The following is an 18,907-nucleotide window of genomic DNA, read 5'->3' as shown; positions in this document are numbered from 1 at the left end:
CATCAATGAACTCAATCAAAATTGTCAGACACACTTTACCGTTAACATATCTGTGCTGGTTGTCATTTATTAATCCATGATTCTTTCCAAGTGACAGATAATTTTCTCTGGGAATAAGGCCTCTCGATGTTTCCCCACTTCTGACTTTGGCTGACTGGCCTGTAGTTACAGGTTTTATCCCACTCTCCTTTTTTTAACAGGTTGTAACATTTGCAACCCTACAATGCGTTGACCTCACTCCCATATCCAAGGAAGATTGAAAGATTCTGGGCAGATCCTGCGCTATTTCCACCATTACTTCCGTCAGCAACCCTCATACATCTCATCCAGACCATAGAAATGTTCTACTTTACTGTGGTACAAAACGTGCTGGATTGAAAGGAGTTAACTGAAGCTGTTCTTCGGTGACTGTAATCAATGTCAACCTCCATGGGTTAACTGAAGCTGTTTGTTCAGTGACTGTAATTAATGTCAGTCTCCACGGATTAACTGAAGCAGTTTGTTCAGTGACTGTAATTAATGTCATTCTCCATGAACTTTAATTGCATCAGTGCAGGGTTTCCATCTTTTATTAATAAGGGACTCCTTTAAATGTGTTACTGCATAGTGTCATTGAGAACATCACCTCCGGCACTAACAGGGAAGAGCGCGCTGTTTCAGAGAGAGGGAATCGGAATTTGAGAAAAGTAGATTGGAATGTTGCAACAATGGGTCGGAAACTGAGAACAGTAGATTGGAATGTTACAACAATAGATCAGAATCTGAGAATATTAGATTGGAATGTTACAACAATAGATCAGAATCTGAGATCAGTAGATTGGAATGTTACAACAATGGGCAAGAGTTTCTCCTGGGCGTTTGACTTTCTTTCTGCATATTATGATTATCTATCATTAGCAAATAAGATATTTTACGGACTTATGACTATTGAATGCATTTACTATCCCCTTCTTGCTGTTGTTGGTGTACCTGGTAAGTCTCTCTATCCTGCTATTAATTGTATATACCTTGATTAACTGCATTAGTGTTCTTGCCTTTTACTTTCCCCTCATTGCTGCGAATGTTGTTCCTGGTAAGTTTCTGTATGCATCTATCAACATTGCCTATTTTATACAATTCTCTTAGGTTACACGCTCGTCTTTGCTGCTGTTGGTGTTCCTTTTAAGTCTCTACATCCAGCAATTAGATCTGTACGCCATGTCTCACTGTATTACAGTGTTTGTCATTTAAGTCTTGGGAAGACCTAAGCCATTGTCTTCGGTCCTCGTCACAAACTCCATTTTTAATCTACCAATTCAGTACTCCTCCCAGATCAATGTCTGAAGATGAACCAGATTGTTCGCAATTATGGTGTTCTCTTTGACTGAGCTGAGTTCCGACCACATATTCTCTGAAAAATCAGTCCTGCCTGCTACAACCTCCATTATATCGACCGTCTCAGTCCCTCCTCATTCCTTCCACTGCATAAACTCTCACCCATGCTTTGTTAAATTCTTAAATGACTATTCCAAAACACTCCTGGCTGGCCTCCCAGTTACAAGCCTCCTGTTGCTGGTAAGTCTCAATATCCAGCTATTAATTTTATAAACCGTGATTAACTGCATTACTGATCTTGCCTTTAACTCGCCCCTCCTTGCTGTGGTTGTCATTCCTGGTAAGTCTCTGTATCCAGCTATTAGCTCTGCAAATCTTTGCATACCGTATTACTATTTGCAGAAGTTACTCTCTCATCTGTACTGCTGTTGGTGTTCCTGTTAAGTCTCTACATCCACCAATTAGATTTGCAAACCACGCCTCACTATATTCCTGTGTTTGTCATGTATACCTTGGCAAGACCAAAGACTTTGTCTTCGGTCCTCATCACAAATTCCATTTCTAATCCATCAATTCAGTCCCCCTCCCTGGCCAATGTCTGAGCATGAACCATATTGTTTGTAACAACTGCGTTCTCTTTGAGCCTGAGCTGAGTTCCGACCTCATGCCCTCTGAACCATCAGTCCTGCCTGCGACCACCTCCATAATAACGACCGTCTCCGCCCCTCCTCGGCCCTTATGCTGCATAACCCTTCACTCGTGCCTTTGTTAAACCCTGACTCGACTACTTCAAAACTCTCCTGGCTAGACTCCCAGTTACAAGCCTCCATAATCTAGAGCTCATCCATAACTCTGCTGGCCCTATCCTAACATGTCCCGTTCACCATCACCCTTTTGTTTACTGAGCACCATTTGCTCCCAATCGGGAAATGCTCGATCTGAATATTATCATCCTTCAGATCAACTCCCACCATGGCCTCAGCCCTCCAATTAGTCCCATTCCCCAGTTCTTTTTCTATAGTCCTGCAAATTGTTACCACTCAAGTATTTATCCTATTCCCCTTTTAAATTAATTTATTCACTTCTGTACCTCTCCCAGTCTTTCTGTCTTGTTTTATTTCTCTCTGTGTCTCACTCTCCCTATTCTCTCTCTCTCTGTCAATTGCTCATTGAATGATAGAATGGTACAACAAGAAAGGAGACCATTCGCCCAAGCGTTTCCGTGCCAGCACTTTGAAAGTGTTGTATTATTAGTCCTACTCATTAGCCAGAACCCTGTAAAAAATGTCCTCTTCAACTAATTATCCAATTCGCTTTCGAAAGGTACTATTGATTCTACTTCCACCACGTTCTCAGGCAGTGCATTCCAGATCACAACAATTTACTGTGTAAAGTAAATGCTCCTCATCTCTCCTCTGGTTCTTTTGCCTATTACCTTAAAGCTGAGATCTCTGGTTAGCCACCATTCTGCCACTGCAAAAAAAATAGATTTATGTGCTCTATGAATTCCAATGAAAATTTTGATTATCTTTATTAAATCTCCTGTTATGAAAAAGGAGAAAGATAGATCAGGTGTAAAAGTATTCAATTGTGGAAAGACCAATTTTAATAAGCTGAGATGTGATTTAGCAAATGTGAACTGGAAAAATATACTTGAAGATAAATCAGTGTCAGAGCAATGGGAGGCATTCAAGGAGGAGATAGTGAGGGTTCAGAGCAAATATGCTCCCGCAATGAAAAAATGAAAGGAAGGACTTGCATTTATATAGCGCCTTTCACGACCACAGGACGTCTCAAAGCGTTTTACAGCCAATTAAGTACATTTGAAGTGCAGTCACTGTTGTAATGTGGGAAACGCGGCAGCCAATTTGCACACAGCAAGGACCAACAAACACCAATGTGATAATGACCAGACAATCTATTTTGTTATGTTGATTGAGGATAAATATTGGCTAGGACACCGGGGATAACTCCCCTGCTCTTCTTCGATATAGTGCCATTGGGTCATTTACGTCCATCTGAGAGAGCAGACGTTTTACCATCTCATCCGAAAGCCGGCACCACTGACAGTGCAGCACTCCCTCAGCAATGTACTGGAATATCAGCCTAGTTTTATGTGCTCAGGTCACTGGAGTGGCATTTGAACCGATAAGCTGGTGACTCAGAGGTGAGTGTGCTACCCACTTAACCACAGATGACAAAACGGATGGGTCACTCAAATCTAGAGCCCACTGGATGTCAAGAAGCATACAGGGAAACATACATGAAATAAGAGCAGCATTTGTCAGATACTGAGAGCTCACTAATACCGAAAGCCTAGAGGTGTATAGAAAGAGCAGGGGTTACATATGATTACATGGGATATACGGTGCAGAAACAGACCAAATTATCTATGCCGGTGTTTAACCTCCACTCGAAATTCCTCCCGTGTTTCCTCATCGAATTCTATCAATATAACAATCTATTCCCTTCTATCTCATAAGTTTATCTAACCGCCCCTTAAATGCATCTATAAAATTCGATTCAACCACTCCTGTGGTAGTGAGTTCCACATTCTCATCACTCTCCGTGTAAAGAAGTTTATTCTGAATTCCCTATTTGATTTCTTGGTGACTATCTGATATTGATGACCTCTAGTATTGATCTACCAGAAAAGTGGAAACAATCTCTCTGTATCTACTCTATCAAAATCTTCCATGATTTTAAAGACTTCTATTAGGTCACCACTCAGTTTTTTCTTTTCAAGAGAAAATATACCCAGGCTGTTTATCCTTCCATGATAGGTGTACCCTCGCATTTCTGGTATCATCTTTGTAAACCTTCTCTGCACCCTCTCCAGTGCCTCTATATCCTTTTTTATATTATAACGACAAAAAATGCACACAGTATTCCAAGTGTGGTCTAACCAAGTCCTCACCAAGGTTCGATAGAAGTTCAGCATAACTTAATTACTTTTCAATGCTGTCCCTCTAGAAATAAACCCTAGTGCTTGGTTTGCTGTTTGTATGGCTTTGTTAAACTGTTTTGATACGTTTCAGTGACTTGTGTATTTGTACCCCTAGATCCCTTTGCTCCTCTACCCCATTTTAGATTCGTATTTTCCAAGTAATATGTGACACCACTATTTGTCTTACCAAAATGTAATACCTCACATTTATCTGTGTTAAATTTCTTTCGCTAATTATGTGCCCATTCTGCAATTTTAGTAATGTCGTCTTGTAATTTATTGCAGTCCTCCTCAGTATTGGCCATCCCCGCCAATTTGGTGTCATCCACAAATTTACTAATTGTGTTTTTGATTCCAAAGTCTAAATCATTAACATAAATTTTGAACCACAGTGGTCCCTGCAATGATCCTTGTAGATCACCACTACCCAACTTCTGCCACTCTGAATAGCTATCCTTTAACCCTACTGTCTGCTTTCTGTCTTGAAGCCAGCTAGCTATCCATTCTGCTACTTGTCACCTGACTCCGCATTACCTGACCTAATTTATTAGTCTGTTATTTATTACCCTATCAAAGGCCTTTTGAAAATCTATATAAATTACATCTACTGCATCAGCGTTGTCCACTCTCACTGTTACCTCTTCAAAAAATTCTGTTAGATTGGTCAAGCAAGACTTTTCCTTTTGAAATCCATGGTGAGTATTCACTATTCTATTTGTCATTTCTAAATGTTCTTCTAAATTCTCCTTTATTAGGAATTCCATTATTGTCCTACCACTGCTGTTAATCTGACTGGCCTATAGTTCCATGGACATGATCTATCTCCCCTCTTAGATACAAAGTATTACGTTAGATATCCGCCGGTCCTCTGGCACTAAACCTTTTCCTAACGAATTATTAAATATGTGTTGTAATGCCTCTACTATCTCTTCCCTAGATTCCCTTAAAATGCGTTAATGTAATCCATCCACACCAGGAGTTTTATGCTCTTTGAGTTTGATTAGATTATTTAATATATATCTTCATTTTATTTTAATTGCAGTTAACCCATTACTAACCTCATCTTCCGATGACATCTCCACCTGTTCTACCTAACTGGTAAATACTGAAGCAAATGAATGATTTCATATCACTGCCAATTCTCTATTGCTGCCTGTGATATTATCCTCTCCATCGCTTAGTGGACCTATTCCAATCCTGACCTTCATTTTTTATTGATATGCCTGTAAAATTTTTTAAATATTTTGTTTTATGTTCCTTGATAATTTAATTTCATAGATCCTGGTTGCATTCCGAATTGTGTTTTTGACTTCTCTTCTAATCTCTTCATATTCAACCTTATCATACTCTCCCCTACTGTCCATGTACTTAAAGTATGCTGCATTCCTTATGCTCATTCTTTCCCTTATGTCTTTATTCATTCACGGTATCTCATTCATGTTTAGCTTGTTCTTGTATATAAGCAGAATATATTTTTCCTGGATTCTGTTGAACACTCTTTTAAATGTTTCCCATTGCTGTTCCAAGTCATTGTTTGCCAATGTTGCCCTTTTTATTTCTAAGTGCTACTCTCAGGCCCTGAAAATCAGCTGTTCTCTAATCTATTACCCTGGTCTTTGTCATACTTAACTCCTTCACAATTTTTAGCTTAACGCATATTATATAATCGTCAATATTGACTCGATGTTCCCCTTATCTGCTCTGGCAGATTCCCCATTACTATATCCAAGACCCTTTCTCCTGCTATCAGAATTCTAGTTCTACCTGGACCACTCCCTCTGGACTCTTACCCACTCTAGATCATTTCATTGCTAACTGCCGCCGTGACATCGGCCGTCTCCATTTCTCTGCTCCCCTCACTCACTCCAACCTAACTCCCTCTAAAATTGCAGCACTCCATTCTCTCAGATCCAACCCGACATTGTCATTAAAACTGCTGACAAGGGTGCTGCTTTTGTTGTTTGGTGAACCGACCTCTACCTAGCGGAAGCTGAACGCCAACTCTCCGACACCTCCTCCTACCTCCACCTGGACCATGACCCCACTACTGAACATCAAACCACCGTTTCCAGGACTGTCACTGACCTCATCTCCTCTGGAGATCTTCCCCCCATGGCCACCAACCTCATAGTCCCCCAACTCCGCACAGCCCGCTTCTACTTCCTCCCCAAGATCCGCAAACAGGACTGCTCTGGTAGACCCATCGTTTCAGACTGTTCTTGCCTCACAGAACTTATCACTTCCTATCTCGACTCCATCCATGCTCCTCTTGTCCAGTCTCTTCCCATCTACATCCGCGACTCTTCCAACGCCCTCCGCCACTTTAACAGTTTCCAGTTTACTGGTCCCAACCACCTCCTTTTCATCATGGATGTACAATCCCTCTACACCTCCATCCCCCACCAGGATGGCCTGAGGGCGCTCCACTTCTTCCTTGAACAGAGGCCCAACCAGTCCCCACCCAGCACTACCCTGCTCCGCCTGGCTGACCTTGTTCTCACATTGAACAACTTCTCCCATGACTCAACTCATTTCCTCCAAATTAAAGGTGTTGATATGGGTACCCCCATGGGTCCTAGCTATGCTTGCCTTTTCATGGGATATGTGGAACAATCTTTGTTCTAGTACTACACGGGTCCGCTCCCTCACCTCTTTTTCCAGTACATTGATGAATGTATCAGTGCCGTTTCCTGCTCTCACCCTGAACTAGGCAATTTCATTCACTTTGCCTCCAATTTCCACCCTTCCCTCACCTCACATGGTCCATCTCAGACTCTTCCCTTCGCTTCCTCGACCTCTCTGTCTCCATCTCTGGGGATTGGTTATTGACCAACATTCACTGCAAGCCCACTGACTCCCACAGCTACCTGGACAACACTTCCTCCCACCCCGCCTCCCATTCTCCCAGCTTCTCTGCCTCTGCCGCATCTGCTCCGACGATGCCACCTTCCATACCAGTGCTTCCGACATGTCTTCCTTTTTCCTCAACCGAGGATTCCCCTCTACTGTGTTTGACATGGCCCGCGACCGGGACTGTTCTATCTCTCGCACTTCAGCAATCACTCCTGTCCCTCCCTCCTGGAACAATGATAGGGCTCCCCTTGTCCTCACCTTTCACCCCACCAGCCTCCACATTCAACGGATCATCCTCCGCAATTTCTGCCACCTCCAACATGATCCCAGCACCAAACGCATCTTCCCCATCCTCCCCTTTCAGCATTCCGTAGGGACCACTCCCTCCGAGATAACCTGGTCCACTCCTCTATCACCCACAGCACCCCTTCCTCTTTGCCTGGCACCTTCCTGTGCAAGTGCAGGAGATGTAACACCTACCCATATACCCTCCCTTCCCACTGTCCAGGGCCCCAAACACTCCTTCCAGGAGAACCAGCGATTTACTTGTACTTCTTGCAATCTAGTATACTGTATTCGCTGCTCACAATGTGTTCTCCTCTATATTGGGGAGACCAAACGCAGATTGGGTGACCACTTTGCAGTACTCATCTGTTCAGTCCATAAGGGTGACCCCGACCTTCCGGTCCCTTGTCATTTCAATTCACCATTCCATTCCCACTCAGACCTCACCATCTGTGGCCTTTTGCATTGTTCCATGGAAGCTCACTGTAAACTCGAGGAACAGAAACTCATCTTCCGATTAGGCACTTTACAGCCTTCCAGAATCACTATCGAGTTCAACAACTTCAGTTCATAACCTCAGCCCCTTTTATATTTTTATATTTTTTATCCACACTTTTGATTTGTGACTTTTCCTTTCTTCTCTCTCTCCCACATAGCAGCTGTCTTTCACACTTCATTTAGAGCGATTGTCTGTTTCTTTACCTGTCCTATTACTATCTCATCTCACCTTGAATATCCCTTAATGTCGCTACTTTCATACACTCCCCCATTTCCCAGCCGCCAAGCTGCCTTTTGTTTAATTTCCTGCCTTTTCTCTCAGTTGTGTAGAAGGGTTTCCATCTGAAAATTTGACTCTAACTCTCTCTCCACAGTAGATGCCTGGCCTGCTGAGTTTTTTCAGCATTTCTGTTGTTATTTCATGACTCCTCACTTGTTGGGCTTTTTACATTTTGGGTTAGAAAGGAATCTTGTACACATTGTAGGAACTCAATTCCCTTATCCCCTTTACCTGCCTCATTTGTCCAATTAATATCTGGGCATTTGAAAAACCCCATGATTATATACCTATTTTTTTACAATTTCCCTAATTTGTCTGCACATCTCTTCCTCCAACTCTCTTCCACTATTAGATGATCTGTGGACCATCCCTATCAGTGTGATTTATCCTTTACTGTCTTTCATCTCTATCCACACGAATTCTATTTCTGTCTTGCTGATAGCTACATCATTTTTTCTACTCACATTATGATATCTCTAATAAGTACAGCTACTGCACCTCCCCTTTTCCCTCTCTCTATCATTTCTGAATATGTTAAACAGTGCAATGTTTAATTCCCAGTCGTGATTTTTCGGTAGCCATGTCTCAGTGAAAGCAAAGAGAGGAAATGAAAAAATATTAACAAGTTAAATCAAGGAAAACCCAAAGATCTTTTATAAATACATAAAGAGCAAGAGGATAACTAAGGAAAGGGTATGGCATTTTAGTGACCAAAAAGTTAACCTGTCTGTGGAGGGGGAAGACATGGGTAAAAAAGTAAAAGCCCATGGGATCCAAGGAAAGTGGCAAGTTTGACCCAAAATTGGCTCCGTGGCAGTATTCAAGGGGTAATGGTCAACGGGTATTTTTGTGACTGGAAGGATGTTTCCAGTGGGGTTCTACAGGGCCCAGTACCAGGTCCCTTGATTTTTGTGGTATACATCAATGATTTAGATCTCAATGTAGGGGGCATGATTAAAATGTTTGCAGATGATTCATAAATTGGCCGTGTGCTGGATAATGTGGAAGAAAGCTGTAAACTGCAGGAAGATCTCAATGGACTGGTCACGTGGTCAGAAAAGTGTCAGATGTAATTCAATCCGGAGAAGTGGGGAGGTCCAACAAGGCAAGGCAATGAACCATAAATGGTAGGATACTGAGAATTGTAGAGGAACAGATGGACCTTGAAGTGCATCTTCACATATCACTGAAGGTAGGAGGACAGGTAGATAAGGTGGTTAAGAAGGTATACAGGATACACTCGTTTAGTAGCCGAGGCATAGAATATAAGAGCAGAGAGGTTATGCTAGAAGTTATAAAACACTAGTTAGAATACTGCGTCCAGATCTGGTCACATTACAGGAAGATATGATTGCACTAGGAAGGCACAGAGGAGATTTACAAGGATGTTGCCAGGACTGCAGGATATTAGCAGTGAGGTAAGATTGGACACACTGGCTTTGCTTACTTTGGAAAAGAGGAGGCTGAGTGAACATTTAATTAAGGTGCATAAAATTATGAGCGGCCTAGATAGAGTAGATAGGAAGCAGCTATAGGCCTTAGCAGAGAGGTCAACAACCAGGGGCATAGATTTAACGTAATTGGTAGAAGGATTCGAGGGGAGTTGTTAATTCCTTTCACCCAGTTGGTGGTGGGAGCCTGGAACTCCCTGCCTGAAAGGGTGATAGAGGCAGAAACCCTCATCACATTAAAAAGTACTTGAATGTGCACGTGAAGTGCCACAACTTGCAAGGTTACAGACCAAGAGCTGGAAAGTGGGATTAGGCTGATTAGCTCTATTGCGACTGCGACAGACACGATGGTCTGAATGGCCTCCTTATGTGCCATACATTACTATGATTCAATAATTCTATGTTTCTTAACCTTCGCTGCTGTAAAAAGAACAATTCCAGCTTCTCCAGTCTCTGCATGTAACTGTAATCCCAGATCCCTGGCAAAATTCTGGTATATACCTAAAAATTCTCTAATCTTTGACATGCTTGCCAAAGTGTAGTGCCCAGAATTGGACAAAATGCTCCAGCTGGGGTCTAACCAGTGATTTAGAAAAGGTTAGCATTACTTCCTGGATTTTGTTACTCTGTGTCTCTGTTTGAAAAGCCAATGACTCCGTATGCTTTATTAACATCTGTCGCAAAGTGTCCTGCCACCTTCAAAAATTTGTATATGTCCTCCCCAGGTGTGTCTGATTGTGCACCCACTTTAAAATTGTACCGTTTAGATTTTATTGCCTCTGCTCATATATATGTGGTATATATATCAATGATCTAAACTTTAATATAGGGGGTATGATTAAGAAGTTTGCAGATAATACTAAAATCGGCTGTGTGGTTGATACTGAAGAAGGAAGATGTAGCCTGCAGTAAGATATCAACACATTGCCCAGGTGAGCAGAACAGTGGCAATTGGTATTCAATCCAGAGAGTTGTGAGCTAATGCATTTGGGGAGGGCTAACGAGGAAAGGGAATACATATTAAATGTTGGGACACTGAGTAGTGTAGAGGAACAAAGGGACCTTGGAGTGCATGTCCACAGATGGCTGAAGGTAGCAGGCCAAGTAGATAAGGTGGTTAAGAAGGCATACGGAATGCTTGCATTTATTAGCCATAACATACAATCAAAGAGCAGGGGGGTTATGCTTCAACTGTACAAAACACAAGTTATGATTCAGCTAGCGTACTGCTTGCAGTTCTAGTCACCACGTTACAGGAAGGACGTGCTTTCACTAGAGAGGTTACAGAGGAGATTTACAAGCATGTTGCCGGGTGTAGAGAATCTTAGCTTGGAGGAAAGACTGGATAGGCTGGGTCTGTTTCCCTTGGAAAAGAGGAGGCTCAGGGGAGACAATATTGAGGGGTATAACGTTATGAGGTGCATCGATAAAGTGGATGGAAAGCACCTATTTCCCTTGGCAGTGGGGTCAAAAGCCAGGGGTCACAGATTTAAAATAATTTGGGGAAGGTTTAGAAGGGATTTGGGGGGAATTTCTTCACCCAGAGGGTTGTGGGCATCTGGAACTCACTGCCTGAAAGGATGCTGGAGGCAGGAACCCTAATCACATTTATAAATGACTTGGATATGCACTTGGATTGCTCTGTCCTGCAAGGCTAAGAACCAAGTGCTGGGAATGGGATTAGGCTGGATAGCTCTTTGTTGGCTGGCACGGACATGATGGGATGAAATGGATTCCTTCCGTGCTGTAACTTTCTATCATTCAATGATTCAAAAAAAATCTGGAATAAAAAGCTAGTTTTAGTAATGGTGAGCATGAAATTACTGGATTATAGTAAAAACCTGTAGTGTCCGAGTATCAATAATACACGGACTGCAGGAGAACAATAATAACAGGTATTTACTGAACAGAGGGTAAGCTTAAAACTGAAGTACAGAAGCCTGCTATGACTTTATATACAGATGTGGTCACTGCCGGTACTGCAGTATAAAATCAGTTCTCTCTTAAAGGTACATACACAATAATTCCTCCCCTTTTAGATAAACAGTACATAACATTGATTTAACAACTAAATAATAACTAATTACAATTACAATTTTCTCTGTGCTATATACATCAACTGAAATAATCATTTATAAGTTCAGTCTTTGAGGAGGCTACCTGATCCTGACTGGATAGCGCCTTTCTCGAGTATCCTGTTCTTGCGGCAGAGTCGATTCTGGCTCATTGTCATTGGTTGGTACGTCAGCTTCCAATATCACTGATTCTGAGGTAGACGCAATCTGTACTTCGGGTCCATTACCAGGTGCACATGCTCGTGGTATGGGTTTGGCTTGTTCCTGTGACTCTAGAATCTGGTCAGCATGGCGTCTCACGATGCTGTCTCCAACGTCCACTGTGTACATTAGTGGTCCCTGCTGTGTGCATATCGTTCATGGCTGCCATTTTTCTGTTCGGTAGTCACGGGCCAAGACTGGTTGCCCTATCTTGAAGCTCCTGTTTGGCTTCTCATTGATGTGCTGGAATTGCTTATCCTCAACATCTCGTCTTATGTTTGGTTTGAGCAAATCCAGGCGACATATTAGCCTTCGGTTGAAGAACATTATGGCTGGAGCTTGGTTGGTGACTGCATGCGTAGCATTCCGGTAAGCAAACAAGAAATTATCCACCTTGTGTTGTAGTGGCATGTCGTCGTTATACATTGCCTTTATTGCCTTTTTAAAGGTCTGAACAAACCTCTCAGCCAATCCATTTGTGGCTGGATGACATGGGGCAGATGTGTAATGTTTCACCCCATTATTCGTCAGAAACCTCCGGAAATCCTCGGACACAAACTGTGGCCCATTGTCGGAGCAAATCTGTTCTGGCAAGCCATTCCTGGTGAAGATGGTCCGTAGGACTGCAATAGTTTTCTCCGTGGTGGTGGAGGATATTTTGATGACCTCTGGCCATTTCGGATGGGCATCCACGGCGATTAGAAACATTGAGTCCATAAATGGACCACCAAAATCAATGTGTACCCGTTGCCATGGGGATGAGGGCAACTCCCATGGGTGTAGCGGGGCCTGTGGTGGAGCGTTTTGGACCTTCTGGCATCCTTTGCATCTCTTGGTCATATCCTCGATTTCTTTATCGATTCCCGGCCACCACACAAATGCCCTGGCTAGGCGCTTCATTTTTACCCCTCCCAGATGAACCTCATGAAGCTCATTGAGCACTCTATCTCTCACCTTGGGTGGAATTACCACTCGGGATCCACACATCAAGGTCCCCCGGCACACTGACAGCTGTTCTCTCCTTGGCGAGAATGCTGGCAACAGTGAGTCGCCATGTGCTGGCCATCCCTTCACCGTCAAATCATAGACCCGAGAGACTGTCGGGTCATTTCAGGTTTCCTTCTCTATACTTGAGTTTGTAACAGGTAGACATTCGACTATGGTCGAATGGAACCTCTCAACAGGGTCCACTGCAGGTGCTTCCTCTACCATAGGCAACGGTAGGTGCGACAGCCCATCAGCGTTTCCATGCTGTTTCATACCCTTGTACTCTATGTCGTACTGATGTGCCCCTAGAAAAAGTGACCATCTTTGCAGCCGTTGCGCCGTCATCACTGGAACGCCCTTCTTTGGGTTAAAAATGGAGACCAGGGGTTGATGATCAGTCAGTAGGGTGAATTTCTGCCCGTGCAGATAGTGATTGAACTTATTCACCCCCCACGCCAGGCTGAGGGCCTCCCTGTCAATCTGGGCGTAGTTACGCTCAGCTGAGGTTAACGAGCGCGACGCAAAGGCTATTGGCCTCTCTGAACCGTCAAGGAATTTGTGTGACAGCACCGCTCCAATGCCGTAGGGAGACGCATCACATGCCAACCGAATCGGTATTGTTGGATTGTAGTGGGCCAATACTTCTTTTGAAGTGATTAGGCATTTACATTTCTGAAAGGCACGCTTACACTCATCACTCCATTTCCATGTTACTCCAGTTTGCAGCAGGGCATTCAGTTGGTGCAGAATTGTAGATAAATTCGGTAAGAACTTATGGTAGTAGTCACCAACCCGAGAAACGACCTCAGTTGCGACACATTTTCCAGTGCTGGAGCCTTGACTTCAGCCTCAATCTTGTCTGGCGACTTATGCAACCCTTCCTCATCAATCATGTGGCCACAATACGAGATTTGTCTCCTGAAGAACTCGCATTTGGGGCGGTTGGCTCGTAGCCCATATTCTTGTAATCTAGTGAGCACCTGCTCCAGGTTGGCAAGGTGTTCACTGTCATTTTCGCCCGTAACCAGGATGTCGTCCAAATAACACTGGGTCCCCGGGATCCCTTACAGGACTTGTTCCATCGCCCTCTGCCAAATAGCCGGGGCTGATGCTACCCCGACTACTAGTCGGTTGTACTGGTAAAGACCTTTGTGAGTGTTTAGCGTGAGGTATTTCCTAGATGCTTCTTCCACCTCCATTTGTAGATACGCTTGGGCCAGATCAATCTTCATAAAGCGTTTCCCTCCAGATAGTGAGGCGAAAATATCTTCTATCCGTGGAAGTGGATATTGTACTGTGTGCAGGATTGGGTTCACAGTTACCTTGAAGTCCCCACAGATGCGAACTTTCAGCGGCTCCCCAGGCGTGCTGCTCACTGATTTCTTCATTGCAGGAACGATGGGTGTGGCCCACTCGCTCCAGTCCACCTTCGACAGCACACCTGAATGTTCCAGACTCTCCAGCTCTGCTTCAACGGCTGGGCGGATCGCGTACGGTACCGGTCTGGCCTTAAAAAATTTTGGGTTTGCGTTATCTTCGATTTTTATCATTGCCGTTACTCCTTTTAGAGTCCCAAGTCCTTGTTGGAACACCTCTTTCACGTCAGTTAGAATTTTTGACAGTCGTCCAGGTGTGACATCATCATCCTTTTTGTCAGTCACAGTTAGCGCCTGAATGGAATGCCAATCCAATTGTATTTTTCGGATCCATTCACATCCCAATAATGGTGGCCCTCCATCTTGTAGTATATATAGATACAATTTCTGTGTTTCCTTGCCATTGTATTTAACTGGCACCCTTATTTTTCCTCTGGGGTAGACTTTTTGCCCCGTGTATGTCTTCAATACAATGGATGTGTCCTTCAAGGGTATGCGTGAGAATAGCCACTCAGAGTCTCATCGATTCATGACAGTTAGGGCTGATCCTGTGTCCAATTCCATCTTTACTTGGGACCCTGCTATCATGAGGGTGACCCAAATGGTTCGGTGATCATTCTTTGTGATCACGTTGTGTAACTTTAGACAACTTCGTCTCCTGCTCCCAGAGTCATTATCACTCTCCTGATCTTCCGAACAACTGTCTGTCATTTTTTTTCTTTCTTGTACTTTTCCTTAGTAGTTCTTTTAGTGTTGGTTTTCTTTCCCGACCTGCAGACTCTTGCTATGTGTCCCATTTTCCCACACTGCCTGCATACTTTGTCCTTAAACCAGCAGTCCTTCTGATCATGGGTTGTTCTGCCGCAGCGATAGCACTTTTCTGCTCCATATGCCATTTCGTTAGCGCTGTATTCTTGTGGTTTCTGTTGAATTTCTGCAGCTGCCCATGCTGCTGCTTCGTAGGATACTGCCACGCTGAAATCCTGTTCTAGCGTCAGGTCCTTTTCCGAAAGTTGTTGTTTCTGGGTTCCTTCTTTCTGGAGCCCGCAGACAAACTTATCCCTTAAGGTGTCTGCCAGTCCTGCTCCGAACTGGCAGTGCTTCGACAACTTGCGTAGTTCCGCAAGATAGTCAGCATTGCTTTCATCTTTGTGCTGGTTTCTTTTATGGAACTTGAATCTTTCTGCTATCAGCAGCGGTGTAGGGTTTAGGTGTTCCTGTAAGATATTGACAATCTCTTCAAAACTTTTCTCCATTGGCTTAGCTGGGATAATTAAATTCCGCAATAGGCCGTACGTTCTCGCGCCCATCAAATTTAATAATACCGACGCCTTCTTTCCATCGGCCACCTCATTTGCCTTGCAGTACACTTCAATTCTTTCCACATACGTGGTCCAGTCTTCTACCTCGTTGTCGAAAGCAGGGATACTGCCACTCTTCGGCAACTTTGGTGGTTTAAAATGGCGCCTCCCGCGCTTTTTCTTCTTCCCCAATGGAATAAAATGGCGCCTCCCGTGCTTTTCCTTCTTCCCCAATGGAATAAAATGGCGCCTCCCGCGCTTTTCCTTCTTCCCCTTGCTGCCACGCTGCTCCTAGCATTCTACAGAGTAATGGTGGCGACCCGCGGCTTTGGCGCGTCTCACTTTTCGTTCCCCTCATTTTATTTTCTCTACGCTGCCCGGTTCTTGAGCACCGACCGTGCCCTGTGCGCTCCACCCTCTCTCTCTCTCTTTTCCTCCCGACGATGCTGCATGGCCCCTTTGCAGAGCTGTTCGATCGAGCTCGAGCCCGCCGCAGTCCGGAAGGGTCAGCGCACTACCTTCTACCAGCACGATTTGCTGCAACACCTTGACTGGGGAGCCAAGCCCAGCTCTCCACAGCCTCCCCTGCAATTCTCCGAACTCCGATCGATCCTTGGGCGGTTGCCCGCCGTCGACACCCGTTGCTCTGACTTCGACCTCCAAGAAGCTTCTTCTCAGGGAAAGATCCCCGTGAGGTGATGCAGTACTGCAGGTGAGTTCGAACCTGCTCATCGCCAGTATAGTGTCCGAGTATCAATAATACACGGACTGCAGGAGAACAATAAGAACAGGTATTTACTGAACAGAGGGTAAGCTTAACACTGAAGTACAGAAGCCTGCTATGGCTTTATATACAGGTGTGGTCACAGCCGGTACTGCAGTATAAAATCAGTTCTCTCTTAATGGTACATACACAACAAAACCCATCTGGTCACACGGCGTCTTTGAAAAGAAGAAGAAGAACAACAACTGGTATTTATATAGCACCTTTAATGTCGTAAAACGTCCCAAGTCACTGCACAGGAGTATTATGGGACAAAAAAATTGACACCGAGCAATGCAAATAGAAATTAGGGCAGGTGACCAAAAGCTTGCTCAAAGAGGTAGATTTCAATGTGCATCGTTAAGGAGGAAAGAGAGTTAGCGAGCCGAAGAGGTTTAGGCCTGGAATTCCCGAGCTCAGGGCCTAGGCAACAGGAGGCACAGATTATTGCGTGATTATAATCAGGGATGCTTAAGAGGGCAGAATAAGAGAAGCGCACATATTTCGAAGGGGGGTGGGTTGTGGATGAAGGATATTAGAGATATAGGGAGGGGCGAGGACAGGGAGGAATTTTAAAACAAGGATGAGAAATTTGAAATTGAGGTGCTGCTTAAACAGGAACAAAATTAATTCAGCGAGAACAGGTGTGATGGGCGAACAGGACTTGGTTCCATTAAGGATATGGACAGCCGAGCTTTGAATGACCTGAAGTTTCCACAGGGTACAATATGGGCAGCCAGCCAGGAGTGCACTGTAATAGTCAAGTCTAAAGCTAATAAAGGCATGGATGAAGGTTACAGCAGCGCATGTGCTCAGGCATGTGTGGAGACGGTCGAAATTATGGAGGTGGTAATAGGCGGTCTTAGCTATGCTGCAGATTGGTGTTTGGAAGTTCACTTCAGGGTCAACTATGACACCAATGTTGCAAACAGTGTGGTACAGCTTCAGACAGATGATAGGGAGAGGGAGGGAGTCAGTGGCTAGTAAACGGAGTTTGTGGCAGGGATCTAAAAAATTTGGCTTCGGTCCAACCAATAATTGATTCGAGAAAATTTCTGCTCATTCAGAAATGTATGTATGACAAGCTGTCTGACACATTAGAGACTGTGGAGGGGTCGAGAGAAGATGTAGTGAGGTGGAGCTGGGTTTCGGCAGCGTACATGTGGAAACTAATGCTGTTTTGGATGATGTCGCTAAGGGGTAAAATGTATGAGAAATAGGCGGGGGCCAAGGATAGATCCTTGGGGAACAAGAGAGGTAACAATGCGGGATTGGGAAGAGAAAACCGTTGCATGTGATTCTCTGACTACGATTAGATAGATAAGAATGGAACCAGGCGACTGCAGTCCCATGTAGTAGCACGACGATGGAGAAGCATTGGAGAAGGATGGAGTGGTCAACTGCATCAAATGCTGCTGACAAGTCAAGAAGGACGAGGAGTGATTGTTTACATTTTTCACAGTCACAAAGGGTGTCATTTGTTCCTTTGATGAGAGCGTTTTCGGCACTGAGGCAATGGTGGAAGCCTGACAGGAGGGATACAAGCAAGGAATTGTGGGAAAGATAGGCACGGATTTGAGAGGCGACAACACATTCAATGAATTTGGAGAAGAAAGGGAGGTTAGAGATGGGGCGGTAGTTTGCAAGGCTGGAGAGGTCAAGGGTTGTTATTTGGGGAGAGGGGTGATGACGGCAGTTTTGAGGGAGAGTGGGACAGTAGCTGAGGAGACAGAACCGTTAACAATGTTAGCTAACATGGTGCAAGAAAATGAAGTAGGGTGGTCAGCATCTTCATGGGAATAGGTTAGAGGGAGGAGGGAGTGGGTCTCATGGACACGGTGATGAGCGTGGTGACGACATGAGGGGAGATCGGAGAGAAACTGGAGAAAGAAGTGAGTTGGAATTTGTGGGTAATATACTAGCATGGATTGAGAATTGGTTAACAGATAGAAAACAAATAGGAGGGTTAATCGGGTCTTGTTCGGGTTGACAGGCTATGACTAATGGGGTACCACAAGGATCGGTGCTTGGGCCCCAGCTATTCACAAAGTAGATTAATGACTTGGATGAGGGGACGAAATGTAACATTTCCACATTTGCTGCTAACAGAAATCTATGCGGCAGTGGCAGTCATGAACAGGATGTGAAGAGGCATCAAGGGGATCTCGACAGGCCCAGTGAGTGGGAGAGTACATGGCAGATGGAATATAATGAGGATAATTGTGAAGTTATCCACTTTGGTAGAAAAAACAGAAAGGCAGAGCATTTCCTAAATGGTGAAAGATTGGAGAATGCAGATGTTGAAAGGGACCTGGGTGTCATTGTACATGGGTTGCTGAAAGTGAATGTGCAGGTGCAGCAAGCCATTAGGAATGCAAACGATATGCTGGCCTTCGTTTCAAGAGGATTTGATTACAGGAGTAAAGAAGTCTTACTGCAATAATATGCAGCCTCGGTGAGACAACACCTGGAGTACTGTGTACAATTTTGGTCTCTTTATCTAAGGGAGCATATGTTTGCCATAGAGGAAGTGCAACGAAGGTTCATGAGATTGATCCCCGGGATGGCGGGACTGT

At 44.2% G+C, this 18,907-nt stretch overlaps 1 protein-coding gene across 1 annotated transcript in view; it reads left to right on the top strand.

Annotated features, from left to right (window-relative positions):
* Window positions 1–626: 626 nt before the first annotated feature.
* Window positions 627–18,907, top strand: part of LOC147092689 (putative G protein-coupled receptor 139) — a 34,303-nt gene continuing 16,022 nt past the window's right edge. The window contains exon 1 of the mRNA XM_085975666.1: window positions 627–972. Within this exon, the coding sequence (XP_085831792.1) occupies window positions 708–972 (265 nt within the window). The 5' untranslated portion in view covers window positions 627–707. The remainder of the gene's footprint in view (window positions 973–18,907) is intronic.

Source organism: Somniosus microcephalus, unplaced genomic scaffold, assembly GCF_052327205.1.
Source record: "Somniosus microcephalus isolate GS21.2 unplaced genomic scaffold, FLI_Smic_1.0 unresolved_chr2, whole genome shotgun sequence".
NCBI lineage: Eukaryota > Metazoa > Chordata > Chondrichthyes > Squaliformes > Somniosidae > Somniosus > Somniosus microcephalus.
Note: the sequence above shows the minus strand (reverse complement) of the source record. Positions and strands in the feature narration are given on the sequence as shown.